The sequence below is a fragment of the Rhamphochromis longiceps genome, linkage group LG18 (assembly GCF_057381845.1).
Source record: "Rhamphochromis longiceps isolate RC_006_pf linkage group LG18, R_longiceps_female_GT1.1, whole genome shotgun sequence".
NCBI classification, from domain to species: Eukaryota; Metazoa; Chordata; class Actinopteri; order Cichliformes; family Cichlidae; genus Rhamphochromis; species Rhamphochromis longiceps.
In genome coordinates this window covers 25,266,796-25,285,106 of record NC_140574.1, presented here as the reverse complement: position 1 = coordinate 25,285,106, position 18,311 = coordinate 25,266,796, and the positions used below count along the sequence as shown (strand labels likewise).

Genomic DNA, 18,311 nt, shown 5'->3' with positions numbered 1-18,311 from the left:
TCAAGCTCTCAGTGCCCCACAGAAGATCAAGAGCTTTGCTTAGTGTTTGAAATCTCCAATCTTTAAACTTTTGTTTTTCAAAAAGAGCAAGCAGTGTGGCAGGGCAGGAAATCTCACAGCGAAAACAGTAGTTTCCTTAGCGAAATTTCAATTTGCTGTATTTGCCATCTAAATTTGTATGCAGTTACAATGTGGAAAGACCTTAATTAAACTTAGATCTTGTTCACTGGTAATTCACTAAACTCTAACTAAAAATAATCATATTGGGATCCACCTGCTGAAGACAAGTTCAGCAAGTCAAAAGTCAATCATCTTGTAAATGGATCAGTGTCACTGAAGTACTTTAAGCCTCCTGAGGGGATGAAAAGAGACCAAAGGTTTCATCTTTTACTAGGTCAGAGAAGTCAGAGTAAGGTAAGCTGAAAGATCTACGGCCACTCTGTAGGTTCCCACTTACTTTACAAACGAGCTCTCCTGATCCAGCCAACTGTCACGGAGTTCATGAACTCATTTAGACAAACATATGTATGGCACCAGCCATAACCAAGTATGCAAGTGAGATTAAAAATAAAGCAGAAGAACATACATTCTTCTATTTTGTATGTTTTGTATTGTATTGAACATACAATTTTTACTATTTTCATTACTCTACTTTTGAAATTCTCTGGTTTACATAATTAATCTCTGAGCAGCCTGCTCCTTGAACCTTAGGATGATTAGCCTGGCCTCAGGTAGTAAAGGTTAAGATAGGCAGAGCATTCTCATCCTGTCTCCCACATGGTCCATTATGTGGTTTTTACGTGGTCTGACTCAATCCTCTTACCGCCTTTTCAAACCACTCCACAAAAAGAGGAAGTGGATAGATAATATTCCCAGAACAGCAGGTTGGAATACCGTAAAACAAAGATGCTATACAGGGGGAGGGAATTTATTTTCAGAATCAGAATACTTTATTAATCCCTAAAGAAATTATGTGGTTACATGTGGTTTTCTGGGACAGCTTACACATGAAGTATATAGAAAACCCTAAAATATTAAGACTTCATGGTCTATTGTCCTCTCTGTTCCTTCTTAGAAAGCTTCAAGACCAAAAACCAAAAGCTGAGGTGTAGATGCTTTAGATGGAGACTCTATAGGCAGCCTGATGTAGAGGTAATGGCACATGAAAGCCCCTATAAAGAGTGACCACTTCTTATAGAAGAGGGAACGGACTTTGGATGATGGTGGTGAAGTTTGCTTAAGCCTTTTGATTTCACAGAAATTTGAAAACATCAACTGTGATCCAGTCAAAATATATAGATATATATGTGTGTGACTGAAACAAATAACTACCCTATCAAAAATGCAGCATAAACTGCATCATCAGTTGTGAACAAAGACACAGATAGACAGGTGCAAAAATCACAGAGGAGGTGTCTTTCCTATTAAACGTCTGCGCCCACCATCCATATTTAGTGCATTGAATTGGAGTGTCTCTGACACAAGTCTGTGCAGTCACAAAAACAGACAGCCATGCAAACATCTGCAAAGACCCTGGCAGTCACCAGCTAACAAAGAATTTTGCCTACTCAGGCACACTCACTTCATGTGAACCAAAGGTTTGAATTTGCTGGTGAAGAGAGGAAATGAGTTCACCACCAGATTACCATCTGGCAGCGCGTCAGCTCACACGGGTGACTTTGTGATTCTGATTGTTTATCATGATTTTATCAGGAAGACTAAAGAAAGCAAAACAATCAGAGGAGCGCTCATCTGCAAACCGAGGAATTTTAAAACAAAACTGTCTGAATGACATCATGAACTCAAGACTCAATGGGAAGATTACTAAATAAGAGTTCTAACTTTTATGACCTGAAACCTTGATTGTAGCAAAATGAGTTATAGATTCCCTTCTGTAATCACGCATCCATCAGACAGTAGAGTCACTTGGAAAAACCCCATAAGATGATGAACGTGACTTCTAGAAGCTGTAAGTCAGAGTCAAAAGGACTCAGAGACTTGGAAAATCACCAGCAGAGACAAGAGAACAGACACAGTAGTGTCCCTTTAAGAAGACACATTGCAGGTCAGAAGCACAGGTGGTTGATACTTCCTTCTGGCTAATCCCTGCCCACAGTTTCCTGCCCAAAAACAATTCAAGTTTTAGTTACAAATACAGGCATCCATCTGCACAGATGTATTTGGGAAAGTTGCTAAATTATTGCCCTCTTGCTTTTGGTTCATTTGCAACTTGACCCAAAAGCTGCAGAAACAGTCCTGTTTTGTCATGTGACTAATCTAGTCAACCTTACATGACAAGGTAGAGAAGAACAATGCCCAAAATGAACCCAGAATGGACCATTAGCTTTAGCAGCCTGTGTCCCTTTAATCAAAAAAGAAAGAAAAAAAAGGACTAGCATGATTGGACAGATACTTGAGTACCTGACAAGGATTTCATAGCTCCTCCCTTTTACAGTGTTGTAGGCCCCAACCAATAGGAGAGCAACAAGTAAACATCTCCTGGCTAGCTGGATAACACCACGTGACCTCACAGGGGCTGAAGCAACTCTTCCTTGTTAAGAATGTAACACTGACAGGATAAACATTAATATATAATGTGATGTTCACAGTAAAACTGAAGTACAACAGAATCCAGTTGATGTCAGCTGATAAAATCAGGCTCATTTATTTCCTAGATTACTGCTAACCTATGATAATTGCTAACTTAACTGCATTGTCAAAGAAATGTTTGAATCACCTGCAAAATGGTACAAAATAAGGTGTTAGTTTTTCTCAGTGACAGCATCTACCCCAGTTAAAGTTAAAACTCATATTGCTTTATTACCAGATATGAATAATTGTGTAATTACCTCATCATTACTTAACACGTCTCTCTGAGCAAAGCTGATCCTTATCCTAACAAAGCAGCAAGTTTATTCTGAGACTCAAAATTAAATGACAGTCAGACAATTGAACTGCATGTTTTAGATTAAATTTATTTCTATTTTCAACCTACAATGTTTTACATTAGCTACACACTTCCACAATGTATTTTACAGCAATTTTGGACTATGCTCAATTGCTAAGTGAGAAAAGTTATGGAACAACAAACTGCAGATGATAAAACAAGCACAAATTAGTTTACATTTTATCAATGAAAGAAAACATCTTTAGATAAACTACACACAACTAATTTTATGGACGCTGAATATGCAGAGACAGCATATTACTTTAACAGTAAACCTAAACCACATGACTAGGGGACATCTGATAAAAGGATTAACTCAGTATCTTGTCTGGATCTGTACTGTAGTCTCCTACTCCACTGCTCAGTACTCTGCTCTGAGTAAGGGTTTCAACCTGATACCTTGTGCCCTCCAAGAACTGGTCAGTCACAGAGTTGCTTGAATCAGAGCCAGACTGTGGTTCAGAACCAGGATCAGGGTCAACATCACAGCGAGAGCTGGAATCCAAGCCACTGCCAGTGCCAGGTTTAAGACTGCAGATGTCAAGGTCAGACTCCTCAGAACAGAATGCCTGATTTGTCTCCAAGCTTTCGCCAGGAGATTCTTCTTCTTTCGTGTCTGAGTCAGGAGTCTGCCCCTTGGTCTTGAGCCTCCTGCGGCTGATCAACTTCTGCAACTGTAACTTGTTGGTGAAGAAAATAGTACGCCACCCCACTTCTACTGCCAGAGATGCCACCTCAGCCGAAACGGTGTTGCAATGCCGATGCACCGCCTGTTCCCAAAACTCCTCTGATCCACACAGCTGAAGACCAGGCATAACAAAATATGTTGTGTGTTGAGCATAAGAGACAGTAAAAACAATAGAGGCAGGGGTGCACATAAGTGGTCCGCAGGTGCGCATTCCCTGTCAAAATAAAAGACGTGCACCAGATAAGAAGTTGCAACGCGCGTTTAATGTTCAGACATTTGTTTAGTACTCTTAAAGATGTCGAAAAAGCAAACTCCTTTAAGCAATTACTTTGGTGTTCCTCCACCTCCAAAGAAATGTCAGAAGGAGTCCGAACCGGAAAAGAAGCGTGTATTCTCGGAAAAGTGGTTGCAGGAAGTGAGCTGGCTTCAAACAAATGATGAACGCGCAGAGATGTGGTGCAGAATGTGGCGTGAAAATCCCACTCTAGCGGACAAAAACAGTGCCTTTTACATGTACACGAACGCGCGTTGCAACTTCTTATCTACTGCGTGTCTTTTATTTTGACAGCGAATGTGCACCTGCGGACCACTTATGTGCACCCCTGAATATAGGAATAAAATGCAACATCAGTTTAAGACCTGATGATTTATTACGGCAGAAGACAAAATGTGCAAGGGTAAACAGATGTCACATTTAATATCCAATGATGCAGTTTATTTTTGGCAGCAAGTTTATTTGCATGTTTATTAAACTCACCTTTCTGAACCTGCGTGATGTTCGTCCCAGCTGACCCACATCCTCAAGCTCCAGATAATTTATTATCCGCAGAAGTAAGGAATCAGACAAGTGCTCCAGATAATCATAATGGCCTCGGCACAAAGCTGTGGTGTACTCTAAGATTCGAAGGCCGAAAACCATGCGGACCTCACCTAGAAAGAAGCCTCTATTTGTCATCCATATACAAGCATTAAGGTTGTTTTCACATACAGTAAATACAGTGTATGATATATATTTGCTTATGTTGGTAAACAGGCTATAGACAACAGGATTTACAAAAGGGTTACATATAAAACAGAGAAATTACCTGTTTTTATAACTACTCTGCGTTCCACATTATAATCAATCCAGTTCTTTTGGGACACTCACACAAATATCTTTTTAGAACTGTTCTGTTATTTGTTATGAGCAATTTCTTCTGCCCTCTTGAAAAAAACAAGACTTTTTTCTTTTTTTTTCTTTTGGCAGACAATCGCTTTTGTGGCACAACACCATCATCCTGGTGTTGCTGACTGACTGAGCCATTGTTAACAAATTTGCTTGGCCTGTGCTGTTCCTGCAATGATAATTCAAACACGCAAAAAATCTCTAGTAACCCTAACTACAAAAACTCCCTGTAGGAAAAGCACCATTACCATCTGTTGTGTTTAAGTTCTAACCTGTCAGTATGGCAACAACTTTTTTTTACACCTGTGTGTGTGTCTTTTTTTTCCCACTGTTAAAAGTCTTTAATGAACATGACCAAGTTCAGTCATAAGATGCATATTTTCCATTGTGTTTACCTTTCTTTACTTAAGGAAAAAGCTAATAGGTTAGCTATATTTATGTGATGTACTTTATGATTTATGTGATCAGGCCTTACTGTGCAGCCAAGTGTCATCCAAGAAGTCCTCATGGGATTGCTTCAGCTCCCCTGGCTTGGAGTACCTGTCTACAATTCTTGGAGATATCTTCCACCATCTCCATATCACCTGGGAATAGCAGGTCAAAGTATGACTTATGATCATGATATTTACAACCACCATTTTTCCATTTTTATAGACATACAACTCTACGGTATTTACATATAATAAGTAAAACAATTTGAGTAAAACAATTCAGAAACACATACTGAACAGTTAGGTGAGGGGCCCATGGGCCAGTTCTGCTGTAAAGAGGGATAATCCTTTTTCTATTGTACTGTATACTATTATGTCCCGAGTAGAAAAGCAAAGCAATGCAGTAAAAACAACACCTATTCAGACATCTGTACATTTTAATGCAGGAGTGTCATGTTTTACATTGTGAGCCACATACAGTGCACTTTGATTTTGATCTTGATCGGCCGGACCAGTGAAACTCCCCTTTCAGTCATTGTAAATAAATTTAACTTCATATTTAATCCCTGGGATACGTTAATACAAGAAGAATACGTGCAATTTCAACAGTACATCTCGGTTAACACAAGATTTTTTCAGAAATTAATTAAATAACAAACAAAAAACAAAAAAACGGGAACATTGCTGTTGGACTAGAAGGGCTTTATCAGGAGAAATAGAAAAAGTTGTAAACGTATGCAAATTAAGTTAAAAGTCCAACATGTATGTGTCCCTTCACTTATTCCAAAGCTGTCCAGTGGGCCTAATTTGAGTTTTCGTCTTGGCCGATTCTGGTCTCCGGTCCTTATGTTTGACATCCCTGTTTTACCTTGTAGGTTGTAACTTGCTGTTAATAAGTAGCAAACAGGTGAGGATGCTAAACCGATAGAGTTGCTAATGTTAATTTAAGTTTATTGGCTACAGCTAAGTTAGCTAACCGTCGTTATAACCTTAACTGAACGTTTATTCTTGCCACGAAGTCGCTACATGGGCGCAAACGGCTTCTTAGAAAATAGAAAATTAAGCAAAATTTTAATGAGCATTAGCCCTTATCAAAGCTGACATTACTTACATCTGACTTAGTGACAGAAAAATGATAAAAGCTCTGAATGGGTGCAGGTCCCCGTCCAGAGACTTCAAACAAGGGGTCTGTTAGAAGGGACGCCATGTCAGTTTATATGTTGGCATGGCAACGGAACTTTGCCAAACGGTCTAAGCAACCGAGAGCAAAAAAGCGTTTCGCTTCATGTTAAACAAAATTTAAATGACTTAAAGAAACCTTAGTATAAACTTAGCTGCTTAAACATTTTTGTTCAAAAAAACTAAAACTAAAAACTGGACTTTATTACACTCTACAAACAAGAAATTAGTAAATCATCAAAGGTTTCAGAGACTTATTAAAACAGTCCTACATGTTTTAGTATCAAATAAATAAGACACAATTTCTAGTTAAAAATCTTTTTAATTTATTTATACATATATTTATATATGTACACATATACTTACCTAGTCTTGTAAAAACAAGAAACATTGTCAAATTCATTGTTAGTCATAAGCAGTACAACTGAGACCCTCCAGAGTCGCAGTAATGATCCAGTAATGTAGTAGTCCCTGATTTAATGTTCTTTTCTTTTGCCTCATTCCAAAGCAAACTTGGTCACTTATATCCTTATTAATCTCCTTATTCTGTCCTTCTCTCCAAAAGCTTTTCAAAAAACAAGGCAAAGAAGAGGACAGATACTGAGGGAGTGCGCTGAATAGCTTACAGGGTTGTTTTTTTTTACTTTATATATTGTATATGTTTGCCTAGGCAGGCTCTGGTAAACCTGTCAATAGGACAAGTCATCTATGTTCATGTGAACAACTCTGTTTTGTTTTTTGAGGTAACCATTCTGGATCACACCCACACGCCAAAGCTTTCATTAACAGTCTTTCTTTTTCTCTTTACAATATTCCTAAAATATAATATCTGAAGCATCTCCTCTGACATATTCCACCTGCGGTAGTGAGGTTGCGAGAGTATACTAAATATTTTATCAATTAGGTAAAGTAACAGAAACAAGAAGTACTTAATTAAAGGCCTTTTGTGCTCTAGCAGACATGCCTGTCTTTTTATCCTTTCAGCTGTAAACATCTTGAGTTGTCTGCCGGCCCAATTAACTAAAGACTTGCACTTAGTTTCAAACTAAAATTTAGGCCATACTTTTGACTAATAGTGTAGGATCACTGCTGTGCCCCATTAACCTGTGTGAGATGTTACTTTAAATTAAAAAGACGCTGCTGCTCTGGGTATACAGGCAACATTTGTTTCTTACGGACTGCACTCTGGATCTGCATGTTAAAAGGAAACACCTTAGTGCCAGTATAGTAGCAGTAAGCTAGAATAAAGAGATATCCCTTTTGAAAAAGAAGCACCTGCATCAAGTACAGATCATGGACTTAAATGGAACCCTGTTAATAGTCTTAAAATGTATACCCTTACCTTACCCTACATAGATAGTGTGTAGTGGGTTTTTTTTTTTGTTTTTTTCCACAAGGTGTCTGTATACTCACCTTTGTTAATTCAGTCCTTGTTATACATATACATGTACTTAATTGTGATTACAAATGGTGATATGCACAGAGCGTACAGTTATAAACAAAAAAATAAAATCATATAATGTATATAATCAAACAGTACATTTGCCCTCATAACAGTCCCTTAGTCTTCAATAAAGTCCTTTGCAGTCCTTCATAGTGTTGTAAACTTTTTTTATAAAGAAAAAAAAAAGTAAGTCTTTTTTAGAAATGTACTGCCACTTGTGACTGAACGGGTGCCTTGAATATGTGCTGCATGCTGCCCTCTGGTGGAGAGGACCAGGAGCTGTGCTACAGGAAAGGGTTGGTGGATGAACCCCCTGAAGGGAATGGCCCGGCTGGTGCTCCTGCCTGAAATATGAGAGAGTCCAAAAACATTGCTGATTTGAGAAAATTGAGTCTTTCAGAAAAACCAATCAGGCCATTTTTAATTAGTGTGACAGCTTTTTGAGAACGCAATACATGCTCACCACAAATGGGTTATTGGACATGCCAGGGACAGCTATGGGCTGCCCAAATGGTGTGATCGAGGGCTTGTTCTGACCGTAGACTGGGTATCCAGGGCCTGGGGGAATACAAACGGTAAAGGGGTTTAAATGTGTTTGGGACTGCTCTGTCCAGCACTCTGCAGAGCCAGTATTTTCCTTTTATTTTATTACAACAGTTATATCATCATGCCATAAAGATAAGAACATAAAGACATAAAGACAACCACTTTACAATGACTTAATGACAAGAGTCAAACCTTTAAAAATTCTACGGGAGTCTAAAAAAATTAAATTGCAAAGAAAGCCGCGGCCTGGCATGCTGGATTGCATTCAGGTGTAAACAGAGCCTTATGACTTTTATTTATTGTCATCATTCTGGACTACAGCAGACCTTAAAGCTTTGTACACTAAATGCAATCTTTTATCACTGTGCAGTAGCTGCCACTGCTAGGCTGCACTTTAATTTGAGGCAGCAAGGCTTCAACTTAATTCTTAATGCAGAGAGCTGTTATGTAAATAAGAACAAAAAAAGAAAAGCATGCAAAAAAAACCTTTAAATTAATGGCCGCCACTGCACAGACACTTAGGGTAAGAGGACGGAGGGATGTGGAAGACCACTAACCATTAGACTGAGGGTGATAGGCCCCTGGCTGAGAGTAAGGGATGGGGGCCTGACCAGGGAATTGCTGCTGGAAGTTTCCGCTGAAACTGGTGGGGAGGCAGTAGGAAGACGCATTCCCAAAGCCTGCAGGCATGCTCATAGAGCCAGTACCAAACGAGGCTACGAGACACACACAGCATGTGTGCACGGTCAGTGTACACGCATACCCACAACACACACACACAAGGAGTAAATTCTAGATACTTTGGCAAATCACAAAGCTAATAGGCAATGTAACTGAGTTACATCAAAGTAACACAAATGTCTAAGTAAAACAGAAACATTTATAGTGAAGTACGTTAAACTCTAAGTGCGTACACACCTGCAGCTGGAGCTCTGCCATTGGTCTGGAAAGGGTTGGTGGCCATTTCTGGAGGAATGGCTCCAGCAACGAAAGGATTTGTGGATGGGACGGCTAGATGGAAAACAGCCATAAAATGAGTGTTTAAGCTAAATGAACAAGAGGTAAATGTTTTTTATTTCTGTATGCATCATTGTAGTAGTGAGCACCATGAGCACCTCCAAAGCCAGGTTGCATACTGGGTAACACAGGCGGGTTTTGAGCTGGCGATGAACCCAGTGCTGGTCCAAATATGTTCCTGTAAAAAACATGATGCCACTGAATGTTTAATAAAGGATACGAAAGGCATTACCAGCCTTTTTAACATACACTTGTGCATCCGCATCAAGTGTTCATCACACTGATAAATACACTTATCAAATTAATGTATACTCTTCTAATACTTTTCAGAGTGTTTTCAGCTTAGCAGAGAGGCCACATGAACAAATTCACTGTTCCTGGTAAATCTCACTGTGTGTGTGTGTGTGTGTGTGTGTGTGTGTGTGTGTGTGTGTGTGTGTGTGTGTCACTTTCTCACCCTTGCACATTGCTGCTTGTGGAGGCAGAGAAGCTGAGCTCGTTGTCTAACTCAGCCAGAGCAGCATAGCGGTCCTCTCTTTGGCTCCCTGTCTGACACTGGGCAGTGGCAGCACTAGACACTGACGGAATTGGCACTCCTCCCCCTTTCAACAAATATTAACATCAATAAAAGAACTAATCAAACATCAAGTGCCACATGCATAAACACACACACCCAAATAATTAAAAGGATCAAGAGCAATTCTCTCGCTAGGAACCTCCCTTCGCTGTCCTTAAGGGATGTCTTTTTCAAATGAGCACAAATTAAAAAGACGTGCATGCGTATTCACAACACTTGTCAAATGGCCTTACGTGGACAATAGGGCTGTGCGATATGACGAAATATATCGGATGACGAAACGACACTATCGTTTGTTTCGTGGTGTTGCAAAATACACGGTTTAGAGCAATATTTGTGAAGATGAGGTAGAACCAGGTAGCTCCAAACAGAAGGACCAGTCAAAAAAAATCGAGGATCTTATTCCTAAACGAGGGGCTACCTTGGTTTGGTTATGAAAAGTCTGACACTGACCAGAAAACCGTACTATGCAAATTATGCCGCAAACTGGTCCCCACCACAGACTCAAACACGACAAATGTCTTCTACCACCTAGGGATGGCCGATATGACCCAAAATTCATATCTCAATATTTTTTAGCTGGATGGCGATATACGATATATATCTCGATATATTTTTTTAAGCCATAAGATAAGAACAGAAAGAGAGTTCTTAGTCAAAGCTGTGACTGACAGCCTGGAGTTTGAAATCCACTTCGTAACCGTGTCTCTTAACAGGTGCCATTTATGGTCCTTATACACACACAATATGGTAATATTACGTTGAAGCACAGTACGTATCACTCCGCGAGGCTCCGGACTACGGTAGCCGTAATGCTCCGACAATCCATCAAGCGGTGCAGTTCCGTAGCTTACCAAAGTCAAACTAAAACATTTTTGACAGATTGCTGAGCGCCGTGTTCAACATAAAATCGGTTCGCGGTCAGTACGCACAACCAGAATTCATACATAAGGCGCACTGTTGATTTTTGAGAAAATGAAAGGATTTTAGGCCGTCATGTCGTTAGCACGGTTAGCTCGTTAACACGTTAACACATTGACGCCGTCCAGCCCCACGCACGGGGCGATCCGCGGTAACTCGTTAACGGAGATTTGCCGTGTCCATCTTGTCGTTGCCTGAAGGTGAAGCGATGGGGGAGGGGGAGTTGTGTTCAGTGAAGGAGAGGCGAGGCCCAATAACGTTGCATAGAGACAAAAGTGGACGAAAGCGAGGCAAACTTGCGGCTCCACAAGTATAATTATAACGTAACATATATATACTATATCGATATAAACGATATTGTCACATCTTATATCTCGTATGAAAATATATCGATATTTTTTAAAAACTCGATATATCGCCCAGTCCTACTACCACCTATGCAAGAATCACATGAAAGAGTATGGACAGAGTTTACGGATGAGAAGCAAAAAAAGAGCTGTCATGTGCTCAAAATAAACCTTAGATTCAAACGTTAGAACAGCCTTTTCCCCACAGCACACTGTGCGATATGACCAAAATCTCATATCCCGATATAAAACATCTATGTCCGATAATGATATAAATCACTAAAATTTAACATTTTCTGTAAATTCTGTGAATCTCGGGTAGCTGAAGTCTTTCTAGCTGGGCGTCGTGTATCTGGAGTCGAGTGTTTTACCGATGCATGAAACTACACATTTTCAGACATAGGTTGTAACGGCCGCCGTTTTCTTTGCGGCGTGCTGCAGGTTAAAGCCTGTTCTAACGTTTGAGTCTAAGGTTTATTTTTTAGCACCTGACGGCTCTTTTTTGCTTCTCATCGGTAAATGTGCGTCCGTTACAACTTAAATCTAAAAATATATAGTTTCATGCATCAGTCAAAACACTCGACTCCAGGTACGCCACGCTCAGCTGAAAACACTTCACACAAGTCAAGTTGCCCGAGATTCAGAGAATTTACAGAAAAAGCACTATTTTGTGATATATATCATTATCGGGATGAGAAATGTCTCATATTGGGATATGAGACTTTGGTCCTAGTGGACAATAAGGGACATCGTTTTAAGTCTGGGGGGAAAACGGGCTATATTCTTGTCTAATAACATGTCATCTTGAATAAAAACTGAGGTTGTTTCTGGGACACCTCGCATAATACCAACCTGAACACTAAGATGTTAGAAGCTCGTCAACAACAGTTCTGTCTCTTCTGTGAGGTTAAACAACACAAGCTCTCCACAAACTGTTTAGTTTTTTCTGCCCCTCAGCTGTGATGTTGCCAGTTTTTCTGGCTGGAACGCTCACATGGAGCAGACAGACGGTATTTTACATACCCGCCCGTCTGTTTACATTCTCTGAATCCTGCCAGCCTGCAGCCTGGTTCCCGATGATATCACACACTTGGTGAAGTGTGTCCAGCAAGCACGACACGAGAAAGGGTTAAGGAAAGGTAGGATTTTATGAGTTTGTAACTCCCTAAGCTGAAACGATGGCCATGGTAGGAGAGAAAAATATTGTGCAGTCTGAGCCCAGCGTTATACTTTACACACTGGCAATGGTCTGCTAGCGTCCACACGTTGTGCACTATTGTCAGCAAAGGATGGATGCAAGCTCTGTGCAGATGTCATGTACCCTCCAGTTTAGGCTGACCGTTACACTATAGGGCACTGCCTGTGCACGCATCCTCTAAATGGCCTCCAAGCAGACCAGAAAGCAGTACAATAAATACAACTGCTCATCCGAGATAACCATAGCAACAGTAACAAAGACCAACAAAAACCTCGAGCATCCAGAGTGCATTCCTGCATACAGCAGGCTGGCCCAGAGGACACAGCAGGTGAGAGATGAATAAAGAAAAACTGTAGTAAGGGTGCATACATGTGGATAAGATGGAGGGGAAAATGGCAGGGAGGGTGGTACCTGATGAAAAGGACTTTGAGGGAGGTGATGTGCTCTGATGGGATGGAATTGCAGTGTTTCCAAATGCGTCAAAGTTGGCAAAGTTGGTATTTGAATTACCCTGAGGTGCTGCTGCCATACACAAGGGAAAATTAACAACAGACAATGAATGTGGGAATAAAAACAATGGCAGGAGAAAAATGTAAGGGACAATGACAAAACGCAGTGTTCGCATATCTGTATATACTAGTTGGATGTCAATTAAAAAAAACAACAACAACGACAATAACAGTACATGTTATGAGAATCATGAAAGACATCTTACCCGACTGGTTTGGAAAATGTGCAAAGTTGGCAAAGTTGGTAGGGGTGGCAGTTTGAGTGGGTGGAGCAGCAAAAATGTCACCCAGGTCTGAGAGCAAGTCAAATTTCTTCTCCTGAGCAGCGCTCTGAGCTTGGGAACGAGCTAGCCCCGGAGACTGGGTGGTGCAGTCAGGAAAAAATTGTTAAAAAAAAAAAAAAAAAAAAAAAAATCACACACACAAAAAAAACAAGACTTTTCTTCAGCTGAAAATTGAATGAGAAAGGAAAAGAGTGGCCGATGGGTTGAAAGAAGCTCTGTGTGCATTCGTCTCACCTGGCGCAGAGGGGTCTTATTGAGCTGCAGGGTTTTGAGGGGTTGGACTTCTGGTGTGCTGCCAGTGCTGCTTGCTGAGGAGCCGGACACAGAAGCCTGAACATTTGCTACTACCCTTGCCTGGTCAGGAGGAACATACCTAAAAATCCAGGGAAGAGCACCAGCACGAAACAAAAGCCATGTTTAGTCCCAGCACACACAGCTTTGATAACATGATGGTCATACTGAAGAGCTATTGGAACATATCATTTTAGGTCTCAAATGAAGCATATGGTCTGATGATTTTCACATATATGGTTTCTGTTACCTTAATTTACTTAGTTATCGTGCTGGATAAATGGTAGGGTTGATGACCCTTGTGACACTAAGTTGGATAAGTGTTTGAGACAAAGGCAGAAGGACAGTATTTCAAAAGAAGATAAAATTGACCCCGCGCTTTGTACATGAGTATTTGAGAGTTGTGCTTGAAATCCAAAAATTCTGCAGAAGAAGCAGCAAAATGATACAGAAAAAGAAAGCCTTAGACAATGAAGAATGTGCTGCCAAACTCAAACATATGGTTAACCAAGTCCACAGCAACAAAATGGTTTTTGGCAAAGGTAAAGCTCAGCAATCATTTTCTTTGCTGACAGTAACAAGCAAGGACTGAACAAGAACTTTGTGAATTCTTAGCACTCTAAAGTATTTACTACCCAATGTTTGCACACAGTTAAAAAAAAGATATATATAAAAGTGAAATAAAGTATGCAAATATCACTGCTCAAACCTGATAAAACAAATAAAAGGTTATGTTACCATCTCTTCTTTTCATATTTTTCCTGGAGGAACTCTTTTACTTTCTGCGGTTCTCTGAAATCTGGAACGACTGATGTTCTGTCGTCATAGAGGCCCAACCAGATGTGTTTACAGACCTACAGGGGGGCACAGGAATGAAGGGAGTGGGAGGCAAGGAGAGGATAGTGGTGGGGGTGGTGGCACAGCCATGAACGAGGTGAGGGAGAGTAAAGGGAAAAGGGGGGAAGGGGTGGAGAGAAATGTGAGTATATAAAAAAGAGAAAGGAATGCCAATAACTTGAATAAAGAAGGCTACTGCTAAATTAGGACATGATTATCAAAATAATGCTCGACAGTGTAAATGACAGTGCTGAGCGCTTTGCTGTAAAGTGTGCGCGATACCTCGTTGCTGTGTTTCTGTAGGAACTCGATTTCCTGCTGTGTGAATGTGGTCATAGAGATGGACTTCACTCTGTGTGGGGGATTCAGTCCTCGCCTGTGGGTGGAGGAGGTATATGTTGTTAGCTAAAGAACAAAAGAAGCAGGATGCCAACCAGTGCTGTTCGTTTACAAAGAAAAAGCAAACAGAAACACAAACCACAGATGCCTCATTACATCTTCTTGTCAGAGTGAACGCACCCTTGAGTACTTTATAGCCATTTTCACACATGCACAACAGCAGCCCTGGGCTTTTCATATCATTAATAGATGCAGAACACACATCCCGTGGAGCCAGACATTAAATGCCTTTTAACCCCTCAGCTCCCTGTGCAAAGTCTGTGTGATTTCTCACAGTGCTGATTTACACCAGCGTGAGAAAAGCTGCGCGGAAATGTCCAGTGAAATCACAGGGAGACAGAGTGGTCATCGTGTCTCCTGTCTCTAAGAAGAGCATTTCCAACGCATCTGAAAATGATTTTCTTAGAGACAGGAGGTACATGTAAGGACAACTTTAGAAAGCAGCTTTGTTTGGGACCTGCCAAGCACATCAGACAGACGTTTCTAAAATACAGAACAACAACAAAAAAAGTATGTTTGCACTTAGTATAGTTTTAGGTTCAAATATTAGGATTGTAATTGTAAATTCGCTGATATCCTAAACATTACTGACATAGTTTAATTACACGTGACATATATTTATTAGGGATTTCTAGCAGACGCAATAATATCAACATATCAACAAATAATCTGTGTGTAGTCGGCACGTTCTCCCTCTCTGAAATCACTCCAGCTTCCCCCCACAGTCAGAAGTGATGCAGGAGTTTGTTAATCAGCAATGTTAAACCGTCCATAGGTGTGAATGTGAGTGTGAATGGTTGCTTCTCTCTCTGTATTAGCTCTGTTGCAGACTGGTGACTTGTCTAGGTTGCACCACACCTTTCGCCCCATGACAGCTGGAACTGGCTCCAGCCCACCCTGCCAGCCTGATTTGTATAAAGGAAAGAATATGGATGGATGGATGAAAAATTAACTGATGGATGGATAATCTGTAAACCCAAACTTACTTTTGGTTTAATGTTTTGAAACAAGAAAGTCCCTGTCCATATTTACCATGGACACATGGAAAAAAAAAAGTTCAAACAAATCTCGATCAGCTGATCTGAATCAAGTGCAAAAATCAGTGCAAAATAACTGTGTAGTAACACTAGTGAGTATTCAGGGATTGCGACACATAAATCCAAATGTAAGTTTGTACAAACTGGTTTGTGAACTTTAGCATAAAGAGTAAACATGACCAAAAAAATGTTGTGATTTATTGATTGATTGTGTAGGACAAAGATCACACATTTAAATGCTAAGAGAGAATATATGCACACACACACACACACAATATCAACATAAAAGGAGTAAAACAAGGCTACATTAAAAAAAATACATCCAAATCTGCCTCAAGCAGAACGTCCTCAAACCCAAACTATTGCTGAAGAAAAACAAAATTCATTTAAAACAAACTGAATTCACGTCAACAAAGAGACACTGTCATTGGAAACCAGGATTGATGTAAAAATTGATGTAAACTGCAACTTGACAGACCTTCAACACTTTGTCTAAACATGGGGAAAAGTACAGTAGTTAGTATTTGGTCTGCACATACCAAATCATTGTATAGACCTGTCCACATAGAACAAAGCTCATTTTGAGAAACTGATTATTCATCTAATTATTTCCAGTTGCCAGAAAAAAAAATGTGAATACCAAGATTTCTTACAGCGACTCCTCATAAATTGTGTTCTTCTGAGTCACAATCATCTACACTCACAATCTGACTAAACTATTAACTCACGAACACATATTTACTCAACACAATGATTCATCACTTGAAGTGCAGACTGTACAAAAAAATTACATGACAAACTCTATAACGAGCAGCAACAACTTCCAACGAACATTTCCTGTAGCTGCTTAACCCTAACCCTAACACAACTACCATATGGCAAAAGGTGGGAGTACACCCTATACAAGTCCCCAGTCTTTTGATATCACTTTTTAGTTGGTGTGCTAATACTTTAACATATTTAAAATCCCATTCGCATTTTGTTTGTTTGTTTGCTTGTTTTTTCCATTTTGGGATGCATATGATGTCAGAGAAACCAGATATACGGTAATATGGTCAGGACAATGTGTGAGTATAGAAGCCCCACCCACCTGCTGTCCAAACCTTCTGTTTGTGAGGAGCTGCCAATTAAAAGAAAATTAGCTTTAAACTTGTTTTAGACAGACTTGTTATAAACTGAAGCCTGGCATAAGACAGACAAGCTTTATGCTGAACTGTCAATCATGCAGAGCTACTCTAATAGAATTTAATAATTGAATACAGGGCTAAAAACTATCATGTCCAATTTAAAGGGTAAGCAGTGGCTGGCAACACCTTGTCTTAAGTAATTACCATGCTGTATACTGATAGCAGGATACGCAGAAATGTTTCCTCAGTATCAGCAACTTAATGGGTGTGGGGGGACAGCATATTGCGCTGATCCGGTTTATTGCCTGAATTGCGATTTCACAATGATTTGACATTATGAGGAAGATGTGGTTCAGTCGCAGTTGCAGGCGACCCACTGGCCCAGCTGCTCTTCAGTTACTTTCCAACTTCAGAGACTCACCCTGCTTCTGCTTATCTGGATGTGTGTGTGTTCTTGCGACAAGCCTTCTCAGAGGTCCAGCTAAAGTTCAACTAGAGGAGGTTCCCCTCCATGACGTGCCGTTTTTGAACCCAGTGGTCAAATATTTGACTGTCAGCCAAAGTTACGAACCCAGCGTTAGGCGTGCTACCCTAGACACACACACACACAATCAAGCCACTGACACAGCCCCCTCACTCACCCTGTGTGTTTTGTAATAGCACATGTTATCACACTAAAGCAGCGATGTAAACAATCTAATCTGCTAACACCGCCCATCCCAGCCCGACAGCTCCGGGCTGAACCGAAGGTAACGTCTGCGTTACCTGTCCTCACTTTAACACTAGCTAACTAGCTAACGGTACCGCCAAGTCAGCGCCGGTGTCCCCACCGCCGTCCAACCGTGGGACACTAAAGAATAAATACAACACTTTGGCCCAAAAGGACACTCACAAGATCCCGGAGCAGGTGGTACAGACGAAGGAGCCCACTGTCATGTTGACATAGGTCGGGCCGCGTTGGTCGCAGTCGAAGCATTTCCTATTCGCGGGCAGGCTAGTCATTTCCCGGAGCATCTTCAGATGAGTCTCCTCCTGCTTACGCTTCGCACTCGTCGCCATGACCGAAAAACTAAAACGGCTTGTTTTACCTAGGGATGGGGGGAGTTTGGTCAAGGGACGCGGGGCAGGACGGGTGTCTTCAGGACAAACTTGCCGCGTACTACGGCGGTAACTGTGGTCTGAGAGACACCTTGCTGTGAGAGGTCTACGGACCGACTGGCACACTTCTTCTCCTACACGCGAAAAAAGTGAGCCCCAGCCCTCATCCACCGGCGCCATCTGTTGGTTTGGAATGACGCCTCGTATTGTGGTTTAAAATTAACACTTGCCTTTGGAAGTGCTTCAGAAAATAATGTGCTATGAAAACA

The 18,311-nt window shown here is 40.8% G+C and overlaps 2 protein-coding genes across 4 annotated transcripts; both read right to left on the bottom strand.

The window, feature by feature from the left end:
• Positions 1-3,418: 3,418 nt before the first annotated feature.
• On the bottom strand, positions 3,419-6,438 carry fbxo36b (F-box protein 36b). Its single transcript, XM_085389769.1, is given in 5 exon segments — positions 3,419-3,621; positions 3,624-3,747; positions 4,393-4,565; positions 5,276-5,384; positions 6,343-6,438. Coding segments are annotated over 5 exon segments (555 nt in total). The 3' UTR covers positions 3,419-3,568.
• A 280-nt stretch (positions 6,439-6,718) lies between these two features.
• agfg1b (ArfGAP with FG repeats 1b) lies at positions 6,719-18,172 on the bottom strand. Of its 3 annotated transcripts, none has more exons than XM_085389637.1 (12): positions 17,837-18,172; positions 14,664-14,757; positions 14,283-14,398; positions 13,488-13,626; positions 13,176-13,329; positions 12,872-12,982; positions 9,875-10,019; positions 9,516-9,595; positions 9,319-9,411; positions 8,958-9,116; positions 8,318-8,412; positions 6,719-8,198 (listed from the first exon to the last, which is right to left on the bottom strand). In XM_085389637.1, exons 1-12 carry the CDS (start codon positions 18,001-18,003, stop codon positions 8,139-8,141), a joined length of 1,413 nt encoding a protein of 470 aa, XP_085245763.1. In that variant the 5' UTR covers positions 18,004-18,172; the 3' UTR covers positions 6,719-8,138. The 3 variants fall into 3 exon arrangements, with proteins under 3 accessions (XP_085245763.1, XP_085245761.1, XP_085245762.1); XM_085389635.1 differs by having other exon boundaries at positions 12,872-12,979; positions 17,837-18,148; XM_085389636.1 differs by lacking the exon at positions 12,872-12,982 and having other exon boundaries at positions 17,837-18,148.
• Positions 18,173-18,311: the final 139 nt, after the last annotated feature.

Excerpts from the sequence above, each read along its gene's own strand:
- agfg1b (XM_085389637.1), bottom strand. The coding sequence starts at position 18,003 with ATGGCGACGAGTGCGAAGCGTAAGCAGGAGGAGACTCATCTGAAGATG. Across the intron at positions 10,020-12,871 it reads CTCAAAGTCCTTTTCATCAG|GGGGAGGAGTGCCAATTCCG; the intron begins GTACCACCCTCC and ends ATTTGTTGAAAG. Across the intron at positions 9,412-9,515 it reads TATGCAACCTGGCTTTGGAG|CCGTCCCATCCACAAATCCT; the intron begins GTGCTCATGGTG and ends TTTTCCATCTAG.